Source organism: Podarcis tiliguerta, assembly GCF_965153285.1.
Source record: "Podarcis tiliguerta genome assembly, chromosome: 13".
Taxonomy (NCBI): Eukaryota; Metazoa; Chordata; class Lepidosauria; order Squamata; family Lacertidae; genus Podarcis; species Podarcis tiliguerta.
The window spans coordinates 22,889,569-22,913,139 of NC_139546.1; the positions used below are offsets into that span (position 1 = coordinate 22,889,569).

The 23,571-nt window shown below is 46.0% G+C and overlaps 1 protein-coding gene across 13 annotated transcripts in view; it reads left to right on the forward strand.

Annotated features, from left to right (window-relative positions):
* MLLT6 (MLLT6, PHD finger containing) overlaps nt 1–23,571 on the forward strand; it is an 86,299-nt gene that overhangs the window by 19,348 nt on the left and 43,380 nt on the right. For 8 of the 13 annotated variants that reach the window (XM_083408526.1, XM_083408533.1, XM_083408530.1 and 5 more), the window contains exons 3-7: nt 7,878–7,932; nt 9,699–9,808; nt 10,043–10,146; nt 10,987–11,080; nt 14,577–14,681. In XM_083408526.1, coding sequence (XP_083264652.1) covers nt 7,878–7,932; nt 9,699–9,808; nt 10,043–10,146; nt 10,987–11,080; nt 14,577–14,681 — 468 coding nt within the window. Of the gene's footprint in view, nt 1–7,877; nt 7,933–9,698; nt 9,809–10,042; nt 10,147–10,986; nt 11,081–14,573; nt 14,682–23,571 lie in introns of all 13 variants that reach the window. The other 5 variants (XM_083408521.1, XM_083408532.1, XM_083408528.1 and 2 more) reach the window with 1 other exon arrangement.

The window sequence follows — 23,571 nt, forward strand, 5'->3', positions numbered from 1 at the left end:
GTCTTTCCTTCCCCCCCCCCTTGGTCATTTAATTATGCACATCCCCAATAATGTCCCTCCCACCCTTAGAGTTGCCAACTTTTTCCATTGGCTTTTGCTCTTGTGGTTTTGATCTGCATACATGAGTAGGTAGCAAGTAAATGCATCTCTCCATGCTGTGAAAAGCTTCAATTTCCCCAAATGAAATGGATATTAAAGGCACAGGAGTAGCACAGGATTTTTTAAAAAATCAGGTGGTAGCTGTATCCACTGTCATAGGAGGCTGAGCAGACCTAGTGGAGGCTGGTTCATTAGGGCAAATGGGGGAGGGGCTGCCCCACCAGCTTCATTCTCTCCTCAGTCTGCCCCCTGCTTGCCTGCCTTACAACCAGCCCCAGGGGTGGCACTACCTGTCAGCTTAATTCTCCTTAATCTTAGTGTTGTCCTCTTAGCAGGGAAGATGGTGGCTTTACCTGACCAGAGCACTGGATCCATCTGCTGTTTAGGGTCCCTACACACTACCCCAGGCATAGGCAAACTCCGGCCGTCCAGATGTTCGGGACTGCAACTCCCATCATCCCTGACCACTGGTCCTGTTAGCTAGGGATGATGGGGATTGTAGTCCCAAACATCTGGAGGGCTGGGGGTTGCCTATGCCTGCTCTACGCCATCAGTTTTGGTGGGCAGCCACTGCTGCCTAGACCATTGACCATGCTGGCAGGGGATGATGGGAGTTTCAGTCTATTCCAGGCATCCCCAAACTCGGCCCTCCAGATGTTTTTGGCCTACAACTCCCATCATCCCTAGCTAAGAGGACTAGTGGTGAGGGATGATGGGGGTTGTAGTCCCAAAACATATGGAGGGCTGAGTTTGGGGGTGCCTGGTCTATTCACACCTGGTGACCTAAGGTTGAAGAACACTGGGGTCAGAAGACACCAAAGTCAGGAAGCTAGATAAGAACTTTATTGTCTCCCTTAAAGAAAAACAGAACAGCCCACAAGGGCAACCAACCCAGTTACAAATCAAGGTTATTTGGGTTCCAGTTCTCCAAATCCTTATAACACCAAGAAGGGATAGTTTAGTCGGTAGAGCAGGAGACTCCTAATCTCAGGGTTGTGGGTTCGTGCCCCACACTGGGCAAAAGATCCCTGTGTTGCAAGGGGGTTGGAGTAGATGACCCTCGTGGTCCCTTCCAACTCTATGATTCTTTGATAAGAAACACCTGACTCCACCTGGCTACAACTAAGTCCAGTGCCACTTAGTGACTAAACTATATAACGACGCTGTCTATGCACCCTGAAATGGCAACCTCAGCGGCCACCTTGAAGTTTGATGCCCTCTGCCAGGAATTTGAGACGCTGTTTCCCCCCCAGCCTGTCAGAAAGGCTCCCAATGGGAAAACCCTCTGAAGGGAGCAAATGTCAGTTGGGTTTTCTCCAGATTGACGTTTGCTCTCATTTAGCGCCAGGGAGTGGGTTTTCCAGGGGAAAGCAGTGGGGCAAAACTGCTCAGACTCCTTTCTCAAAAACACAGCATAAGCGAAATAATTCCCTGCAGACTCGTGCTTTCTAGACACGAGACAAGCGGCAGTGTGGATGAGATGAGCCCTGAGCTATTGTGGCAGAGCGGGCATAACTGCTGCTTCTGTTTGGAAGGGTGAAAATAAGACTGCTCTGTTTGTTATAATCGCTGGGGTGACTTCCCATTTCCCCCAGTTCAGCGGAGCCTTGCGAGGTGCAGCAACTGAGCTTGGAAGAAACAGATGCACACAGACAAGGCATCCTGTGGATCAGATTTCTTCTGAGTAAATAAAAATTGGTTCCATCTGCTGCTTGTCACATGACTAAGTAACGTGATCCACACACCATTGTTGATGAGATTTTGTTTTTTGGGATGAAGCATTAGTTAAATGATAAGGTGCCCTGGAGGGATTTTGATTAAACATACATTGGGTGGAGGAACAGAGTGTGTGGCTCAGGTAATCCTAATGCAAGAGCAATCTGATGTCCACCTGAGAGCCTGTTCCTGCAGTTGTGGGAGGTCTCTTTTCTTTTTCATTAACCTATGGAGCTGTTATTTGGTGCCTCAGACTTACTGCATTCCATTCATGGGTAGGCAAACTAAGGCCCAGGGGCAGGGTTCGGCCCAATCGCCTTCTAAATCCGGCCCGCGGACAGTCCAGGAATCAGCATGTTTTTACATGAGTAGAATGTGCGCTTTTATTTAAAATGCATCTCTGGGTTATTTGTGGGGCCTGCCTGGTGTTTTTACATGAGTAGAATGTGTGCTTTTATTTAAAATGCATCTCTGGGTTATTTGTGGGGCATAGGAATTTCTTCATTCCCCCCCCCTATAGTCCAGCCCCCCCACAAGGTTTGAGGGACAGTGGACCGGCCCCCTGCTGAAAAAGTTTGCTGACCCCTGGCCTAGCCTATGGAGAGAGTTTTTAACAGTGTTTGCACATGCTAGATCTGATGTATATAGATTTGTGTAAAAAAGCTGACATTATGTGTAATCACTTCCGATACTCTTGCAAAGCTTGATTCATTATCAAAGTGCTCTCTCACTCTCTCTGTGTGTGTATACGTAAAAACAAAAAAACCCTGTGAAGCTTTCATGTCTTTGAGTAAGCACAGAAGTACATAATTTAAGCACTAAGCCTTTTGTACAAGTTCACTAACCACATGTTCTTTTTAGATGTATCATATTCTTTCCTAGACTGAGGTTGCGGGAATTCAGTTCTGTGTATTTGCAGTGCTGTGTTGATTGGCTGGAAATGGGTGATGTCAATATTCCTTGCCCCTCAAAGCAATTTTTCAACATTTAAAAAATGGGTTCTGCTTGCCCACTGCTTTTAAAGAGGGGGATTGAATATAATGTCATTTAGGGATGTGGGTGGCGCTGTGGTCTAAACCACAGAGCCTAGGACTTGCCGATCAGAAGGTTGGCAGTTCAAATCCCTGCAACAGGGTGAGCTCCCGTTGCTCGGTCCCTGCTCCTGCCAACCTAGCAGTTCGAAAGCACATCAAAGTGCAAGTAGATAAATAAGTACCGCTCTGGCGGGAAGGTAAACGGCATTTCCATGCGCTGCTCTGGTTCGCCAGAAGCGGCTTAGTCATGCTGGCCACATGACCTGCAAGGTGTATGACGGCTCCCTCGGCCAATAAAGCGAGATGAGCGCCGCAACCCCAGAGTCGGTCACGACTGGACCTAATGGTCAGGGGTCCCTTTACCTTTACTTTAGTACAGGGGTCTGCAACCTTTAAGACAAAAAGAGCCACTTGGACCCATTTCCGAAGAAAAAAAACCTGGGGGCCGCAAAACCATTGCGACATTTAAAACAAATATATCTCCGGAGCCGCGATCTGACAGCGGGCGGGAAGGTGACGTCGGGACGGTGCGTGACTAACGCACACACCGCCCCCATGCGACGTCACAGCCAGTACAGCGCTCGCCACAGTGGGGAGTGTTGGGGCGCACAATGCGCCTCCTCCCCTCGCTAGTATCCGCCCCGGAGCCGCGGCAAAGGTGTAAAAGAGCCACATGCGGCTCCAGAGCCGCGGGTTATTGACCCCTGCCTTAGTACGTATGATGGGATATGCAGTTAGGCCCATTAATTTTAGCTTCTGAGTAGATATACAGAAGAGAGAAAGTTTTTGCATTTAGATCAGGAACCTGTAGTTTTTGGACTACAACTCCCATCTGCCCTATCAATCATCCATGCTGGCTGTGACTTATGGATGCTGGAACCCAACAACATATAGATGGCCACAGGTTCTGCATTGCTGATGAAGAAGATCCTGGATTCAGTCCTGAGAATATTGAGATTGGGCCAGAGAAAATTCCTGAATAGTCTATATAGACTATAATGGTCTGACTCAGTAAAGGGGAATTTATTGTCTGGCACTTAAATTTTTTTAATAGGTCAGCCAGCCTTCCTGAAGCATGGCAGAAATGGCAAAATGGTACTGAATCGCCATTCAGTTTGCTGGCCAATTTGTCAAATGCTTTGTGAAAGCAGGAGAAAGCCAGGCTTGAGCTTTAGGAGAGAAAAATAGTGAACCATGATTTGCATGTGTTCCTGTACATACCCTTGTGTGCCCTTTTATAACCTGACACTTAGCATACTTCCATACAGCAATACTAGGGTTGCCATTTCAGAAAGTGATTATTATTATTATTTGCCAAAGTTGTGAAAATGTACGTTTTTGAGCTTTTTAAAAGTAAAATCACCAGAAATGGCACTGCCGATATAGGTTGTCATACATCTGGATTTCCCTGGACATTTTGCCGATTTCCAGCTAGACACAGCTTCTGTCGGCAGTATTCCGGGTATGTCTGGGAAATACCAGACGTATGGCAACCCTAGATACATACATCTCTTTATGTTGGTTTTCAAATTTCAATTTTTTCAATTTTTAAGGTGCTGGATTACTTTGATTTGGGTCAATTCTGTGTGGATTCTTTGTGTGGAAAGTAATGTTTTTAAAAACAAGCACACCATTCTCAAGTGATACAAGGTCTTGGGATTCTGGGATTCTGTACTTCGGTACCCATTCCCAGCTTTCAAAAGTAGGAAGTTACGCCTGGCCTCCTTTGAAGGTGAGAGCATTGGAGATGTAAGCTGAACTTGTGAAGATCTGTTTCCACAAAGATTTCTGCAGGTTTTGCCAGGGAGGGGGTGGGTTGCAGACAGTACAGGTAGTTCTAGCCCCACAGCTGCTTGGGTATAACCCCCCCCCCGGAAATCCTAGAGGCACAGCAATTGCATGTTCCACAAGTCCTCAGCCATAAGCTGGTTATGGCCACACAAATGAACACATATTCATTTCTTCCGGAGCTATGTGTTGGCAATAGTTTCTGGGGCCAAGCACTAATTCAAACTGAACCCGGAGCTCAATTTGTGCTAGGACTCAGTCATACCAGCACCTGTATTCCTGGCCAATGTAATATATAGAGCTGTTAATACATGCACAAATGCCTCTGGGCATGTGCAGAGTGCTTGCCCCTGTATAACCGCAGCTGGATCCCAAATGTCTGAGACTAAACAGCTTCCAAATGTCCAGATGGGCCGAGTCCCAGCTGCTCCTCATTTTAGGAATGACACACTCATTCTCATTCTTCCTTGCATTCCCAAAGCCCCCTCGGGGATGCTGTGCTCCATTAGATGAAGGAAGTGCTAAAGCTCTGTTTGCTTTGTAAAGGAATTGTCTGGCTGGCCCTTTGAGACGGACTGGCTGGAGGGCAACTCGTGGGAAAGGGAGGGAGGGAAGTGGGGGGGGGAATCATGTGAAGGCTTTAACAGTCATGTTACAGCAAGGATATTAAAGCCTTCCAAGGGGTGGGTGGGCCGGCTGGCTGGCAGAGCTGTTTAACCCTTCCTGCTAATGATCAGAGCTTTGCTAATAGTGTGGTGGGAGAGGCGCTTTGATCCAAAAGGGATGGAGGGACCTTTTCAAGTGCAAATTTCCCAATGTTAAGGCCCCCTGCCTGCTCTTCTTCTGTCTCTCTGAGTTCCAAGTGCATCCTTTGCAGTAGCAGGCCTGAATCCCTAGACCTCCATCCCTCAAAAGGCAGCCCACCAAAGAGCTTTCCGAGAGACACTTGCCTCTTCCTCCCCACCCCCATCACTGTTACTTTCCTCTGCTGCTTTCAGTGGCTGGTGGCGACCCCCCTCCCCCGTCCAAACCAGCTTGTGTGGGGTAGGTTTTTTGGGTGTGATACTATGCATATGTGGTACTATGCATATGTTCACACGTGCAATTTCAGAAGGACACCTTGCAACCAGGATCAGGTCCAAAGGATAGGGGAGAGCCCCCCAGGAGTAATAACTCAGTGAGCCCTGCCCCACATTTTAACTTGAGCAAAGCCGGTCGCCTTTCATTAAGGCTCAGCCACTTGAATAAACCAGAGGTCAATATACCACCTTGACACTATGGAGCACCAAGGAGTTATCTGAATTTAGGGGTGTAGTGCAACTTCTGGACAGGAAAGTCTGTGATGCAGGAAATGGAGTCTAGTGAAAAGCTGCTGCAAAGACATCTCCAGAGAAGCCACCTTTGGAACTGAACCAGTCACCCCCTTTAATGCAGGCTATTTCCCATCCATGTTGCTTCTGCACATGTTCCATCGTAAACCTGCTTTGCTACAGGTTGTTTTTTTTTAAAAAAAATATGTGTGAAGATTCTCATATAAATGCATATTTAAAGACATATTTTAAATGTGTTTTCTCATGTTTTGATACTTTTTTTTTGGACCAAGAGTTGTACCAGAACATTCAGGAAGTGAGAAAGCTACAGGATCCGCACAATAGTCCAGGAGATGTGGATCATGTTAAGCTCGCATTGGAAAAGATAAAATTCCTTCCCTAGTTGTGTTAGAAAGCGTTCCGTGTTGTTATATTATTGAATGGAGGGCCAGCAACTGGTGACCTTATGTTCCAAATCTGCCCTGCTAAGGTTCGATTTTTTCCTAACTCCCCAGTTGCCAGGCAAGAGGTTTGTGTTGAGAACAGCAGCTGTGGCAGCAGGATTTGCCAGTAGTCCAGTTCAGTGGGATAGTGTGGAGCAGGAGCTATCTCTCTGGCAAAACTGGATGTTCTAGAACCATAGAAACAAAAGGGAACCAAAGTCCAACCTCACCCACCTTTTCCCAAAGTTCACATACCATATGCAGAGATTTAGCCTTTGCAGTATAGGCCACAGCATAAGCCGCATCAGCATATCACACGTGGGCCCACTGCCCATCATCTCAAATGATTTCTGACTTTTTTAAGTTTAAAAATCATGCCAAGGGTAAGAGCAGCCTGACCCAATCCATCGCCCACTCTTCCTTTTTTCCTTTTGCATCATGTCTGTTATGTTATGTGCCTGTGGGCAGGGGCATTTTTTGGGGGGGAAATATGTGTACAGTGCTTACAAAACTGGAGATGGTTTATACGACTTCATTACTGTTGTTGTCAGTTAATGATAAATTATTCCATTAGAGATAACCCATTTGCTCAATGATATGGCAATGGGAACTTTCAGGAAAAGTTGAGCTGGAGGTGTGGAAAAAAAAGAAAAAAGGCATGGATAAAGTTATTTCATCCAAATTGTTAAAATTAATTCCACTTGTTCTATAGCTGTCTTATTTTGTGTGTGTGTGTGTGTGTGTGTGTGTTCTCAGCACTGCCTGTATTGTTCATCATATTGCCATGGTTGATGCAAGTGAAAATACCTATGTAATGGCCAAAATCAATCAATCAACCAATCAATCAATCAATCAATCAATCAATCTACGAACAAGAATGCCTTCAGTTCAAATCTAGGCTCTTCCATGATCTCACCAGGTAGCCTTAGACAATCCATTCTTCCCCCACCCCCAATAACAACTGCAATATGGGAGACAGTCATACAGTAGTACCTTGGGTTACATACGCTTCAGGTTACAGACTCCCCTAACCCAGAAATATTATCTCGGGTTAAGAACTTTGCTTCAGAATGAGAACAGAAATCATGCAGCAGCAGCGCAGCAGCAGCAGGAGGCCCCATTAGCTAAAATGGTGCTTCAGGTTACGAACAGACCTCCAGAACGAATTAAGTTCTTAACCCGAGGTACCACTGTATTGGTAACCCGACTGGCTTGTTGTAAGGGTAACAACGATGCAAACACCATACATTTAAAGCACGCACCTCTGCAGAGAATCCTGGGAACTGTCGTTTGTTAAGGGTGCTTGAAATCATAGCTCTGTGACAGGTAAACTTCAGTTCCCAGAATTCTTTTTCTGGGTGTGTGTGCTTTAAATGCATGGTGTGTATGTAGCCTAGTATGTAGCCTAATATCTGGGGTGTTCTATACACATGTTCAAGTATTATCATTATTATATAGAAGTCCTAACCTTTCTCTTTAATTTTCAGAGGTGTGAGCTGTGTCCCCACAAGGATGGAGCGTTGAAGCGGACTGATAATGGAGGTGAGCATCCCATTGTAAGGTGGCAGGGGCAGCCCAGAATTTATACAGGAACTCAGTTGAGGAGGGCATGCTTATTTACTTTTGGGTAACTTTGGGTTAATGGCTAGTGCATATGTAAGTTCCCTGGTGAAGCTCCAAAACATGGACCTCTAGCAGATTTCTCCTAGAACAGCCTTTCTCAACCTTGGGTCCCCAGATGTTGTTGAACTACAACTCCCATCATCCCTAGCTAGCAGGACCAGATGATGGGAGTTGGAGTCCAACAACATCTGGAGATCCAAGGTTGAGAAACACTGTCCTAGACTGAGTGCGGGGATAGAGAGACAGAGGGATGAGGAACCTGGAACTCCCATCATTCCTGACAATTGACCACGCTAGTAGTTGGAGGATCAGCACTAGTGTGGTGTGGAGTTTCAGTGAATGGGACTGCAAAGTTAATTTACTGTGACTGAATATGTGATAGGCCTTGTGCCGTATATGCATTACCCTGCTTGCATGTGTGTTTAAAAACCCTTCAGATCACAGGAACAAATGCATCCAAGTTTTCAGTGTTGCCTTCTGGTTTAACATGAAGCCGCTGTTCATATAATCCAGGCTTTTAAAAACAGACTCCTCTTCCCCTGTCCCTCATGGAATATCTGCTTTCTCACATAGCAGGACCAGGCAGCCAGTTCATGGTAGCCCTGCAGGCCGCAGCCTTTAAGGTTTTCGACCCAAATGCTGACACAAACCAGTCAGGGCTGACTCCAGGTTACCACGGACCCTTGTATGGTGTGGGGAGGGAGGCCCTTTTCAAGGAACTATGGCTGCACGTATCCTGCCTTGGTGTGGTGCCCAGTGAAGTGAGAGCCAAGATGGGGATGATAGGCCTCTTCTCAGGCCCAGGCCTCAGTAGGCCCCCAACCCCTTCCAGCCACAAGATGGGGTAGTGATGGCTACCAACTTGGATCACTTTAAAACAAGATTAGACAAATTTATGCGGGGGGAAACCTAGCAATGGTTTCTAACCATAATGTTTTTCTTCTGTCTCCAATTGTCGGAGAGTGCGGTTGCGCTCAGCTCCTGCTTGTGAGCTTCCCATAGGCATTTGGCTTGCCACAGTGAGAACATGATGCTGGAATAGCATGGCCACTTGCCTGATTCAGCAGGGCTATTCTTACGTTCTTAAACATAGGAAAATAGTTTCTCGCCACAAAATTGCAGCCTTACACACACACACACACACACACACACACACACACACAAAACCATAATGGTTATATTAGAGCTACTATTGAGGAAAAGATGATTAGGGGTGTGTGGGAAAGGAAATGTGGTCATTTAGTGGTCTTGGGAATGCTATGGATGCTGGCCTAATTTTCACTGAGGTGATAAGCCTGTGTCTGGGCTATGCAACTTGTGACCACACGTGGGGACTTGCAGGACTGAATGCTCCTTTGTATACCACCAACCACCCTTTTTTATTTTCTACACATAGAAAACTTCATGTCAGGGAGAGGTTAAGGCCAGAACCCTTCTCTCAGCTTTCAACATGGAAAGATTTGTTTGTATTTGTATTGAAGGGCATTGCAAGGTTAGCCTTCACCAGGGATCTGAGGTATACAAGTTTATTTCCACAGTGAAAACTGAGTCTCCTAAAGGTCTCTCCCAGTCCCACCCCACTGCTGCCTCCCACTGGAGACAGAAGCCAATTACTCTATGTTTGCCTGATTCAAGCCTCTCTGTGCCTTTCCACCTATACTATTGTTGTCTTGTCCTTCACTTAGGCTGGGCCCATGTCGTCTGCGCTCTGTACATCCCTGAGGTGCAATTTGCTAATGTTCTCACCATGGAGCCAATCGTCCTCCAGTATGTACCCCACGACCGGTTCAGCAAGGTAAAAGAGACATGCACGTACAATGCTTTCCCTCAGCATCCCGTTTCTGCCTCTTCCAGAGAGGACTGTCCTATTTTTATTTCCCCATCTCCTGTGCTCTTCTATGCTTTTTAAATTTATCTGCTGACAAGTTGTTGTCACCCCAAAAACAATCAGGTACATTTTTGGCTCTCACAGTATGCTCATCACAGTGTGTAATGCACACCGTCTATGTTGTGCCTCCTATTGTTGCAGACTTGCTACATCTGTGAAGAGCAGGGCAGGGAGAGCAAAGCAGCCTCTGGAGCTTGCATGACTTGCAACCGTCACGGCTGTCGGCAAGCCTTCCATGTCACCTGGTGAGTCCATGATTGTGTCTGTTTAATGGTCACTTCCTTCCTCCCTGGTCCCTGTTTCTAAACCCACCAATTTTTGGATTCGGTTTTGGATTCATAGTCATGAGATAAGCCTGCGTGAGTGAGTTACGATGAGGGACTTCACAGATTCTTTGGTTGCTTCCTGCTGAAACTTTGAACCTTCTCGGTTGCCTTCCTTCCTGCCTGCCTTATCTTCCCTCTTCAATCCATTTTAAACGTTTTTCACGTACTATTTTATGAGAGCCACGTGGACATATTGTTGATGTCTTTATGGTTTCCCCCCCTAAAGAAATAGATAATGCACAAAAATAAATACCGGTATCTGTTCCCTCACCCCAGCAGTCATAACACTTCAAAGAACTGAGCTTTGGCTGTGCCATTTATCCAAAGGTTTGTCAAGATCACCATCCACACATGAACTCAAACCATACAAACCAGGAGTAGGGAACCTCAAGCCTGGGGGCCAAATGCGGCCCCCAGCCCTCTCTGTCTGGCCCTTGGGACTCACTTGTCCCCAGGCCACACTTCTCACCACCCCTACTTCATACCCTCCTTGAAGTAGGGGATGTGGCTGCAGAGGCCTGAGGCCTGAGGAGAGTCCCAAGGACCAGATAGAGGGGTTTGGCCCTTGAGCCCGAGGTTCCTCACCCCCGGAGTAGATCATTTATCCTAATGGTTTTATTTGCCCATTCTGAGAAGCTAACAATAGAGCAGGAGAGCAATAAGCTTCTGTGCTTGGTACAGAAAGAGGGGGGAACCTGGCTGCTCTGGTCCCTCTGCCCTGGGCTCGGCTCACACAACCACCTTGTTTCTATGTTTCAGTGCTCAGATGGCTGGGCTCCTGTGTGAAGAAGAAGTCTTGGAAGTCGACAATGTGAAATACTGTGGCTACTGCAAGTACCACTTCAATAAAATGGTGAGTCCCTTGTCATCATCAAAACCCAAAAGCACAGAGTAGGTGCTAGGATTGAGCAACAACAAAAAATAGATAGTTTTATTCCAAATCCAAAAGCATGGTAAAGAACACACTTTGTTTATAAAATACCCCTGGTTCAGTCCCTGGCACCTAGAGGATGGAAGATTTGTCAGTCAGTGGTGCTGGGGAGGAATGCTGTATACTGTTCTAAACATACACTGACTTCAGTGTGAAAAGTCACCACCCAAGTAAGCAGCACTGGACTAGCTGGGCCCAGTGGTCTGACTCTGTTTTCGGTTTTCAGGTGCACCCAGGTGTTCACTCACAAAATAGCAAATGAAACAATGAAGAAGAGAGACACCCCCTATTCCAACAAAGGAGAGTGATGGGGTTGCAGCTACAGCAGAGGCCATGGCCAATGGCACCTGGTTTTAAAGGAAAGGTTGCAGGTGCTGGACTATTAGTTGACAGTAAATGGTTTTGACTGACCTATAAAGCCCTAAATCGCTTCAACCCTATGTAGCAAGGGTAAACAATAGGTTTTTAAAAAATAATATAAAGGCTTTGCTTCCAGTGATAGTACACACACATGCATTTTGTCCAACAGGTTTTGGGCAGCATAAGTTGCACGGAGACTGCAAAACCTGATTCACCTCTGGTAGATCGGGATGCATTTACATTCCCGTTCCAGCCATATTCATCTACCTGAATCACCACCACTGCATCCTTCGTGTTTGCCTCTTGCCTTAAGTGTGCATCAACCATACATTTAAAGCACATGGTTCCTCCCATTGTGGGGTGGTCCAGCTCTGGGCTTTCTAATGGAATGGGGCAGATCTGTAAGTAAAAAATCACAGCTGCCCTAATCATGTGGGTAAGCCGCCTGGAGCCCCTGGAATCTTGCATCGCTCGGAGATTGAGATGGCGTGCAACTCTACAAATACTGAAAGCTAGGAAGTAATGGCAGCAAATGCCTAAGAAAATAATGAGTCTTTCAGAAGCTCCTAAAACCAGTTAGGGTCAGTGCTTGTCTGATGTCTAGGAGGAGTTGATTCCAAAGGCTGGGTCCCACCACAGAAAAGACCCTCCGCCTGATAGTGTCCAAATGGATTTGCATGGGCTGAAGCAACCAGAATAATTTCAGTGAATGGGCAGATCTATGTGTTGAATGCTTGAATCAGTGAGTTGCTTTTCATCCCAAAGAGATGTGACAAATGTTGACATTTTACAGGAGGTGCTGTCTGTGTGTGTGTGTTTTAAAGAAAGAGGCTACAGCCTATTTATGCAAATATGTATTTGATAGTGAGGCGGCACCCACAGCAGCACCCAGGAATGTCAAATGCTGAGATGACCCTGGTTCATTGGATGCCCCAAATGGAAGGTGGGAAGGGAAGGGCCCAAGGCAAGCTGACAGGAACTAGAGCTATCAGAAAGTCATGAGCATTTATCAGCACTGCCACCTTCAGTGATTAATAACACCAGCCCCTTCCCCAAAGCCAAACTAGAGAACTCTACACCCTGCTTTTTGTTAATCATGGTGATGTGCAGTGCTTTGCTGATTACCTGAAGCAAAGGTTTGGCTGTTTGCCAACCTTGAGAGCTTTTCTTGTGGCTGGCAGGAGACAACAACACAGTTTCATTTTCATTTTTTCACCTTTAGTATTAATAACTGTTTATATAGCAGCGAGCAAATTTGCTTTTGCAATTGCTTATCTTCTTTGTCTTTTTGACAGCCCAGTGAGGTAGGTACGCAGAAGCCGCTCCCAGGGCACACCTGGAGCCTGGGCTCAGCCCCAGCAATAGATTAAGTTTCCAAGCCAGGGAGATGGAATCTGAGAAGTGATAGCAAAAGGAAGTGCAGTCCCAAGTTTGTGCAGAGAGACGCCATTTCACTGGGGCTAAGGAAAAGGCTTTCCTTGCCAGCAGGTTAACTTGCACAAATTGTTTAGTCCTGGCAGAAGGCACCTTGGACTACTGTCTATGGATGCTGGCTTTAACACTGTTTGGAAGCTTAGGCAGAAAATCCAAATGGCACCCACACCTTCCACTAAATCTGCCAGGAAGTTCTCTAGCACTCATCTGGTTGAAAAATATACAGAAGGTGGAGAGGGGGTGTAGCTCCCATCAGTTTCAATTAAGCTTATTCAGGAGAATTGCCAGTGGACCACATATCAGGGGTCATATCTGTCTCACTCTGCTACTCAAAATCTGCCACCTTATTTTTCCTCTTAGTAGATCTGCCTCTGATCCATAAGTTTAGACCAGGGAACTGAGGGCCAAACTAGACGTGATGTAATTAGAACGTCTCATTTTAATTTGGTAGTAATTAGCAGCCCCAGGCAATTGCTTTGAAGATCAGGATAGGGGAACGGCATTCTTGGAGAGAGTGTTCTTAACTCTTCCATCCCATTCCTCCCCACCCCCAATAAAAATTGTGCTCCTATTCACCTCATCAGATGGAAAAAAAGAATAGCAGCATTAGGAGCTAACAGTCGTTTCAGGGCCCCTCCAGGCGTCCTTTTTATTACACATTCCTGATGATTTGTGCTCATGATGCTGTCATGGCGGTTATATGAGATCCCGCTTTCAATACTGCTTGTGCCTGCAGAAGTTTTGGGGCAGCCATACTGCTTCATTTCCAATCAACACATTTCCTGTAACTTCCTGCTGGAATCCTATAACCATGACCACAAACGTTTTGGGGTTTTTTGTCCTTCTTTGGTTGTGGAACAACTCCTCCAGATTGCGGTAAATGTGGTAGCTTTGGGGAAGCACAGCAAAACAACTAATAAAGTGTAATTAATCCACCACTAATGCACTATCATTATGTCACAAATGTGTTGCAGAATACACCCACAATAAAACACACTCTGGAGGGGCCCTGGGTGTGTGCTGTTTCCCTTGGGGAAAGAAAGAACATGGAAGGGGAAGGGTTAAGCACCCTCACCTGGAGGACCACTTCCCTGATCTTCAGAGTAGCTGACTGGTACCTCTAATTAGCTGATTTGGAGCTCTTTTGCAATAAACCTGCTTCCTCACAGGATCAGACTTTTTGCAGTAAGGAAAGTGACAGGGAAAATGCAGTGGAAAGTGTGGGGTAACACTTGCTTTGAGGCAGCATCGTCCAGCCACCCTACAAACAAATCAGAAGGAAGGTTCATAAAATAGCCAATGCTGTCTGATCTCCCTACAAACATATCAGGACCAATGTTTAATAAACAGTCTGTCTGGAAGTGCCCTAAAATGAGTTCATAGCCCCACTGGCTGAAAATGAGCTCTGATGCCTTTGAGGAACCTGGGTCTTGCAACCTGCTGTGCAAAAATAATGTCAGTGGAGACATCTGAGATGAAAGAGGTTATTCTAAACCATCAAGCCAAGATCGAGCAAGGGGGACCGTTCTTCCTATTTGCTCTTATTTTCTTTTCTTTTCTGCTCCTTTCCCATCCCTCCATCCTCATCCATCGCCTGCCCCAACTTCCCATTTGCCTCCAGAAGACATCGCGCCATTCCGGAGGTGGCTCTTTCATTGCTGGAAGAAGGAGCCGGTCGGCGTCACCTACTCAAGAGAAGCATGTTTCCCACCACGAGAAACCAAAGAAGGTAAGAAAAGAAGAAAATAAAATGTTAATTGCTGTGCAACCTGGGGTGGGAGTGAACAGCAAAAAGATATTAATATGTCTATAATATGTCTTTAAACCTTCAGCCTTTCTAATTACAAGCAGATCAGATCAAACACAAAGGCATATCCAGTGCCTGCGTATTCTACAATTCTTTGTTCTTGCGTTCCAAAATTATTACTGGTCCCAGAATTCAGCATCTGGACAATTTAAAGTTCTTCCTGAAGTTACTTCCAGATGACAACAACACACTTACCAAAAAACCACTACCCCCCCCCCCCCAATAACACAAGTAATGTTCAATGGCAATTGCACACTATCCAGTTCCTTTGCAAAGAGGAAAGCAGTCCTTTGGAAGGACAGTTACAGTAGCTCTCTCTCCATCTCTGCCGGTACTAGGCCTATCTCTCTTTTTCTCCCCCTGTTTCAAAAAACACAGCTGTATTTGTCTATATTAACACTTGCACTCAAACAGTGAAGCAGCCTCCCTGGAACTCCAGGATCTGATTGCATAATGGTGACAGTTAAGAAGTAAGGGCCACACATCTATCCAGTCCCCATGTGTGGATCTGCAACACCTCGAAGCCTGAGCTGGGAATGGAGCAAAAAGAGGAGGGTTGGGATTCTGCAGTGCTTTCAGATGGTCCGAGATGAGGAAAGAAGGAACCCTATAGATCAGATAAATGACAAACATGCAAAAGCAGAGGCCTTCCCTGGTGCCCACAGGGTCCTCTCTCTCACGCCAGTCTCCATTCTGAAATTAGGCTGGTAAGAAGCCTCTCACAAATGTGCCCATGGGCCCCAAAAGGTCAGAGACCCCTTTATTAAAGATGAGGCTGAGGGGCTGGCTGAATTCTGCAGGCAAAAACAGCCCAACACCTACAAGGAATAAAGTAGCACTATATTCTCCACAGTCTAAGGCTTTTCAGACAAAGGACCCACCACTAGCCCACAGATGCGATTGGGGCCCCATTTCTTAATTATTGTTTTTAGCATATATTTGTGTGGTGGTTGTGGTTGTGCTTCTATTGTGACCCACCTTAGGTTAAGCCGCAACCCAGTGAGTGGGCCCCAACCCAACCAGTTGAAGATTGCAGGTCTAAGGTTGTAGGGCAGGCATAGGTGAACTCTGGCCCTCCAGATGTTTGGGACTACAATTCCCATCATCCCTGACCACTGGTTCTGTTAGCTAGGGATGATGGGAATTGTAGTCCTAAACATCTGGAGGGCCGGAGTTTGCCTATGCCTGTTGTAGGGGTTTGGTGTAACACTATTAAAAGCATCCCAGAGAGTGTGAGAGAGAAATATCTTGAGGGCAGGACAACATAAAAAGATGACGCAGCAAGCTGTTTTCAACATGGAGCTTCTCCCTTGGTGTTCCAGCATCATAAACTCGTATCCAGACATAGATTTACAGCAGGATAATAACTGTGTTGCTCTTTTGCAGCCAAAACAGCCCAGAATCTTTTCAGGTGCCACAAGACTCTTCCTTGTTTTTCTGGACATAGATGAAATTAAGAAGATACCCTCCCTTCTCTAGCCTTCAGAACCCCCAGGGAAACTGTCAAGTTTTATTGGTTTTACCCAGGCTTCTCTAATCACTGTACAGAGATAGGGAGAAGCACTGTTGATTTCACCAGCACTTGTTAATCACTGCATGCCAGTGCTGATGTACACATGGTGAAAATGATAAGGCTTTCCCTCCCACTCCCGCCACTGCTGCCTTAGTGCAAGACTGGAGAATCCTGATGAAATGGATGCCAGTGTCATGGGTCAGTTTGCCTACTGTGGTGAATAGTGGGGAGTGTTGTCAGTTTCACTCTTTCAGAACAAAATAGTGGTGGAGGGGAGAGGAGGGATTACACACAGTCATCAACAACTCCAGCAAACATTCCTTTATTATCCCAGGTGAGGCAGTGGTGCAACTGTAAGATCGCCCCTAAAATTATTTTGCAGCAATTGTAGTGGAAGTATTTCCAGCACATGGGGCACCATGGGAATGCCACAGTTTGGGATGAACAAATGAGCTTCCAATACCAGAGAAAATCGCTAGTATGAAAAACCCTATGTCACAATTCTCTTCTGCTTCCTATTTGAAAACTGTAAAGGATTTAACTATTAGAATACGGACAGTGAAATCCTGAACACACTTAACTGGGTGGGGAGTAAACTCCATAGAAGTCCAGAGGGACCTATTTCTCAGTAAACATTATTTGGACTTATTTCTGAATAAATATTCTTTGGCTTGCACTGTAAATGGCTGGTGAAAAGAAAAAAAGAGGGCATCCTGCAAAAATTGCACTAACCTTATCTGAGGTCTGTAACCAGGGTTTAATTTTCATCTCTAGATAAAGTTTTTCAGGCTTGTAAAGGGAATACTTAAGGCTTCTGCTCTTCTATCCACTGCTGCAGAGAAACCATTTTCCAGCTGTTCTCCATACTTCAATCAGTTGTTGCCACTCCTGCTATACAGCAACACTGTGTAGAAAGAAACATACTGTACAATTCACCTACACTATTGTATAGTGCCCTACACATATCTTATCCTCTCTAGCAAATACGATGTGGTGAGATCATACAGCTAGAACAAACTTGAAACCTGTTTTCAGTGCCAGAAGAAAAACACAAGAACTTGTAATTTAGAGAAGAGCATATACAGAGTGCCTTAATAAAAGCATCTCTTCTCCCCACCCCCATCGCACCCCAACTCTCTAATCTGGGATTGAGGCGAAGGATTTCCAAGTAAGAGGATATGGTTTATTAGCCCAACTTGAACCCTAGCATCCCACTTTGGAGAAATTAACACTTGCCTGGAACGGTAGCAGAATCTGTTTCAGTGCCATTTGCAACTGGATTTTTTTTGGGGGGGAGAGATAGCTCACCCTTGTCAAGTCATGTTTTATGTGACCAAAAGCTCAGAGTTCCACAAAGTTATTAGTTATGCAAAACTGAGAGGCCCTGGTTTGTTTTTAGCCCTGCTGCCTTGATCAGTTGCAACTGTACTGGCTGTCAGTCAGTCAGACAGTCATTCCGTCCAATTCCTAGTATAGTGGTACCTCAGGTTACAAACACCTCAGGTTACAAACACTTCGGGTTACAGACTCCGCTAACCCAGAAGTAGTACCTCAGGTTAAGAACTTTACCTCAGGATGAGAACAGAAATCGTGCAGTGGCGGTGCGGCGGCAGCAGCAGGAGGCCCCATTAGCTAAAGTGGTACCTCAGTTTAAGAATGGTTTCAGGTTAAGAACGGACCTCTGGAACGAATTAAGTTCATAACCAGAGGTATCACTGTATATGTACTAGGCCTTTAATGCAGCTTAAAGGTAGGTTGGCTTCAATGCACTCCCAAAGGCAGCTGCTGCCAAGGAAAATGGTGGAAACAGGAAAAGAGAAAGAGAGGCAGGAGAGAGATCAGCACAAGGTAAATGGTGGTAATGGAACAGAGTATGAGCCAAAAAGGCAGGGGGGAGAGGAAACCAGGATGATTGGCAGGTGATTTGGCGAGCAGCTGACACCAGGCAGGCTATGGAAGAGAAAGGTTCTATATTTGCACAGACTTGGAAAAGAAGAAGGGGGAGGGAGAAGCAAGATCATTTCTTTCTGTTAATCTATATAGTCCTGGCAATCATGGTCCAATAAACAGATGATCAAGGAAACTGTTGGCAAGGTGCAGTAAAGGTGCCTGTCCTAGGATCTGTAATGAAGCTAGGCAAACTGCAGGCCTACAGAATAAAATAAAAGAAATTGGGGAAGTAGCCAACCACATAACCTTCCCTACGTCCCCCACAAAGGCCTGGAAAATCCTTTTTCCTAGAGGATAAATTATAGCCGCAAATTATGTGTACTCTCCCAGGAGCCAAAGCTAGTGTGCATGAAACCTAGAAACAGACTTGGTTAGAGAGGGACAGCTTCCCCAGTCCAGCTGAAGCAGCTGCAGACTGTTGGAGGAGGGAAGAGGATGGATCTAGAGTCTGATGCTTAACCCTGAACAGGTCATCAGCACCTTGCCTTTAAGCAGGTCTAATCGCTGCTGCTAATTGAACAAATATTGATAATAACTTTGCCTGCCTTCCATTATCTTAGGCTTCATCCACACAGGAGTTTGATATAGATTCCGAGCTGGATTTTTTTCCAAGGCATTGTTCACATGGCATTCTCCGTATTTAGTGGGCAGCCTGCAGTTTTTCAGCAGTAAACTCTGTTTTCCCCCCAATCCAGGGAAAATCTGTAAAAGGGAAGTAAATCCAACTGTGGACACACTGGAGCACATTGTGCGGGCAGGCTCTGGTGCCATCTACCACGATACCTATCTAAAAGCAACAGGGTTGGAGAGGATTTTCAGTGGGAGAAGAGGAAGAGAAAGAGTTTGTGCTGTTTTTTTCTGCCTCAAACTCAATCCTGCCAGTTGCTTTGCATAACAAAAGGTGCCCCCCCACCCCAATAATCACCAATCTGCATGTAGGGCATAGCTTCTGCTTGTCACTTCAGCTGTCACACAACTTGAAAATTCCACCATCTCCACCCCTGCTTTTGTTTAGAATCATAGAATTGCAGAGTTTGAGAACCTTACGCAAATTAGCCTGCTGGTTGCTTATGCAGACTCATGCTTAAAGACGAGCCTTTGCCATCCCAGGGCGCTCCAGATGTTTTGGACTATAATTTCCATCAACTCCAGCCAGTGGGCTACAACTTCTAAGTGTTGGGAGTTGAAGTCCGAAACATCTTGAGGGTGCAATGTTGGGGAAAGGTTGTTGTGGGGAAAGTTTTGGCCCTCCAGGTGTTGTTGGACTCTATACCCATCAGCCCTAGCCAGCATGGTCAATGCCAGGGGATGATGGGAGTTGCAGTCCAGGAACATCAGGGCATGGGCTCAAAGGTTTCCCTTCCTTGCTGTAGAGATGGGTGTTTATATAGTTGGAATGGGTTAACTGGTGGCCCTGTTCTGGTCTACATCCCTTATCATCCCTGACTCATCAGCCATGCTGAGAGGGGCTGATGGAAGTTGGGAGTCAGGTAACACTCTGGAGGGCTGTAGGTTCCTCATGCTCAGAAGAACATAGAAATCACCTTCCTGGAATCAGATCATGGTCCGTCTAGTCCTGTACTCTCTTTCCAACAGCCAAACGTTTCTCGGAAGCATGGAAGTGAAGCCTGTTGCTTTGTGTCCAATATAATTAACTGACATACATGGCTGGGAAAAGGGAAGGATAGTGTGTAGTTTTATTTCTGTCTGCCAGAGAAGGGGAGATTAGGACCGGTCATTGGGGGGCAGAATTCCCCCCAACTTCCATCCTGGATGATGCAAGGTTGCAGGACTTCAGATATGGCGATGGGCTCACTGTTCCTCCCAAGTTAGGATAAAGGTAAAGGGACCCCTGACCGTTAGGTCCAGTTGCGGATGACTCTGGGGTTGCGGCACTCATCTCGCTTTATTGGCCGAGGGAGCTGGCGTAAAGCTTCCAGGTCATGTGGCCAGCATGACTAAGCCGCTTCTGGCGAACCAGAGCAGCGCACGGAAACGCCGTTTACCTTCCCGCCGGAGCGGTACCTATTTATTTACTTGCACTTTGATATGCTTTCGAACTGCTAGGTTGGCAGGAGCAGGGACCGAGCAACAGGAGCTCACCCTGTCACGGGGATTTGAACCGCCGACCTTCTGATCGGTAAGCCCTAGGCTCTGTGGTTTAGGATAGTTCAGCTAATTAGCAGGCCTCCACAGCCTTGTTTCAAAGTCGTGTAGTTTCAAATTTGTTGGTATCTTCATCACATAGGCTTCTCCTGCAAGTATTTGTTTTTGCTTTTTCCTGTGAATGTGTTTTACATGTGGAAAGAACAAGCCCATTTTGAAACATAGAATTCTGCCCTGAATTTATATGCCCAATTTTATTCTGTATCTCAGCATTCATGGGAGCTGTTACAGTACAAACACGCAAATGAACGGAAAATGCTAAAATTAGGGAAAACTAAATCAATATCTCACTTGGCTGAGCAAATCATGTACGTATTTAAAATTTGCCTCTCCAATGCCTTTGTGCCATTTGGCAGTACCTGGCAATATTATAACCAGCTTCTATCAGTGTGAAAATATGGGAGCTTTCAAGTGAGTGCTTTAATCTGGAAAAGCTGTAAGAACAAAGAGTTTTGTCTGTAACCTGAAAGAACCAACAGAAATAGGCCCATTTTTTGAAAAAGGTTGGTAAAAGAAGTTCTGTTTCTTTCTTTGCTTCAGTTTTTCTCCTATATCAGTCCTGCAGCATCAGACTAAACTAAAATAGTTAAAAGTTAAAAGTTTCAGTAATGTGGTTTTCCTCCTTGTATGCTGAGCACACACCCCAGGAAGATATTTTTATACCCCACCCTAGTTTGACAGAGCTGGTAAACCTCAGTTAAACCAGAGTGTGAGCAGTACAACAGTAGCTGAGGACTCAAGCAATTGCACACACACATATATATACTTCACACACACACACTTTTCACATAGAACATTATGTCAGGGAAAAGAGATCGAGCCTGACCTTTTCCCTACTTTGGTCTTTCCAAATGAGAGTATGTGCAGGAAGCTTTTGTGGGTTTCTTTGCATGGAGGAGCATTTAATGACCATACGAGCAATCTGAAATATTACTGCCAAACACACATTCCCTACCTAAGCAAAAACTAAGCAAAGATCACACCCTTGCATTCTTTAACTCCCCCCCCAACCTTTTCACCTGAAGCATTATAATGCCAGAAGTGTTATTAAGATGTGCTTGCGGATAAACCCTGTGAAAGAGATTAGCCTGAGGCAAAATGCATCCATTCCAAATACAGTATTTCTAAAGGGCCCTTCATCGAAAAACGATCCCAAGGCTGAGTGCAGCCAGAATAAAATACTGAACTTTATAGCCTTAAATACAGCAAAACCCAAGCTACCAAAATATCAGTAAGAATAAAAACACAGTGAATATCAGCAACATTCGGTACTTTGAACCGAAGTGCATCCTTTCTGCCAGTTGCTTAATTTGCAAAGGAAGTGCCCTCCAAATTGGAAGCCAAGTTGTGTTCCTTCAATGCTACCTTGTTCTTTACATGGTTAGAGACACGCTTCTTCAGAATTACTCCAAGTTTCAGGGCTGAGCTCGCCTCTTTGTCTGGCCGGAAACCTTCCACTCTGTTTCCAGAAGCATGGGAGGTGGGTGCACGTATTAATTGTGCTAAGGGAAAAACACTTTCCACCTGCTCAGGAGCAGTATCTGGTCTAGCCTATTTTGTATGTCTAAAGGGGGCAAAGTTTCCTTAAACGTGCGGCGTTTTCTGTCCTTGGTCTGCAAACCGATTCTAAACACAGGCAGCATGTGTGAGTGAAGGAGGGGAGGGATTTATATTGCACATGCCCAGAGACACTATCATTCATCTCATTCCTGCGGGCATTCCAGGGCAACGTTCTAACGCCGAATCCCGGCTGAAACCATGCACATGCTCAGAGGTGCTCTCGTCTCTGATGATTCGCTCACATTCCGAGGCTGAGGCTCGGTAAGAAGAGAAGGCAGAGCTTTACCCTTGACCCGTGTGCTTCATTGCTCAGAATAAGGAACGTCTCCTGCCAGGCGGGGCAGACAAGACTTTATCGCTCCCCCCCCCCCCGTTTTGCTCTCACTGCAGTGCCCAGGCCGGGGGTGGGCGGTGAGGGGTGAAATCTAGGGAGGATCTTGTGGGCAAGGCCCTTTCTGGCATCTGAAGGGATCCTATTTCACTCGCCCTGACGTTGGAGATCTACAAGTTAGTATGTGCAACGTGGGCACCGCCTTCCCTTGCTTGCAAGGCGAGAGTTTCCCCCCTCCCCATTCCTTTCCTCCTCCTTCTCCTCCCTTTCTTTTCTTTTTTTCACCCCCCCCCCCTTTCCACTCTTCCCCGCTCCTCCTCATTAACTATCGGGCTTTTCCTGTGCCTGCCGAAATGCCACCCCCGCCCCCCACCTCCAGCTGCTCGAAACTCCAAACGCAGGCTTGGAAGAGAGACTTTCTTCCTGTTGGTGAACTTTGGGCAGTGAAATGAACTTGGCAACCCCAAGGCGATTGACAAACCCAGGCATTCCCAGAGGAAAGGAGTCTGGAGAGTCGGGAAGGTAGGGGTGGCCTTTTATTTCCAGGGGATCTATCATAAGGTCAGCGCCCCCCCCCCTCCAGTCCGACTTTAATCCCCTCGCCAGTGACAGTGGGGTTTCTAATACTCTGGACGGCAAAGCAGACATTAGCAAAAGTGGGCAGGCATTTAAAAGTTGTGTGTCAGTGTGCGTGTGGCGGGGCTGGGGGCTGGGGAAGAAGGAGATCTGAGGAAAAGGGGGGTGGGTATTAAGAGTCAGAGGGGAGAAGGTGTGGGGGAGTCAGTTGGCATAAGAGAATGACTGAGTGCATTTTGAGTTAAGAGTCAAGACACGGCCATTGACATCCCAGGGCCAGTGTGCAGGACTGCTTTTGTGTGCCAACAAGGAAGATAATGAACCTCAGGGTATCTCAACTGGCTTCTATTATTATTTACTATTATTATTAAATGCTCGTTTTGCATGCTCTTTGGGTATTTTGTACAGAATTGCAAAATTGCCCCAGAGGTAGTATGTGGGACGGGAAGAGAAGTGTGGGGCAAGCGACGAGAAATGCAGATTTATGCACAGTTTTGCAAAAGAAGCTTTTGAAAAAACAACAACCCATATCCCCAATATGATGTCACATCAGCCTGAAAGATCTATATTTACACACAACAGTTATTGTGTTCTTCAGAAATATCCACCACCATTTTTTTTAGTCTGTGAAAGGTCAAGCCTCCAGGTGTTACATTTCTTCTTATGGCAACCAATATGCGGTAAAGTGAATCTTCTGAACTGGATCTGTTCAGATG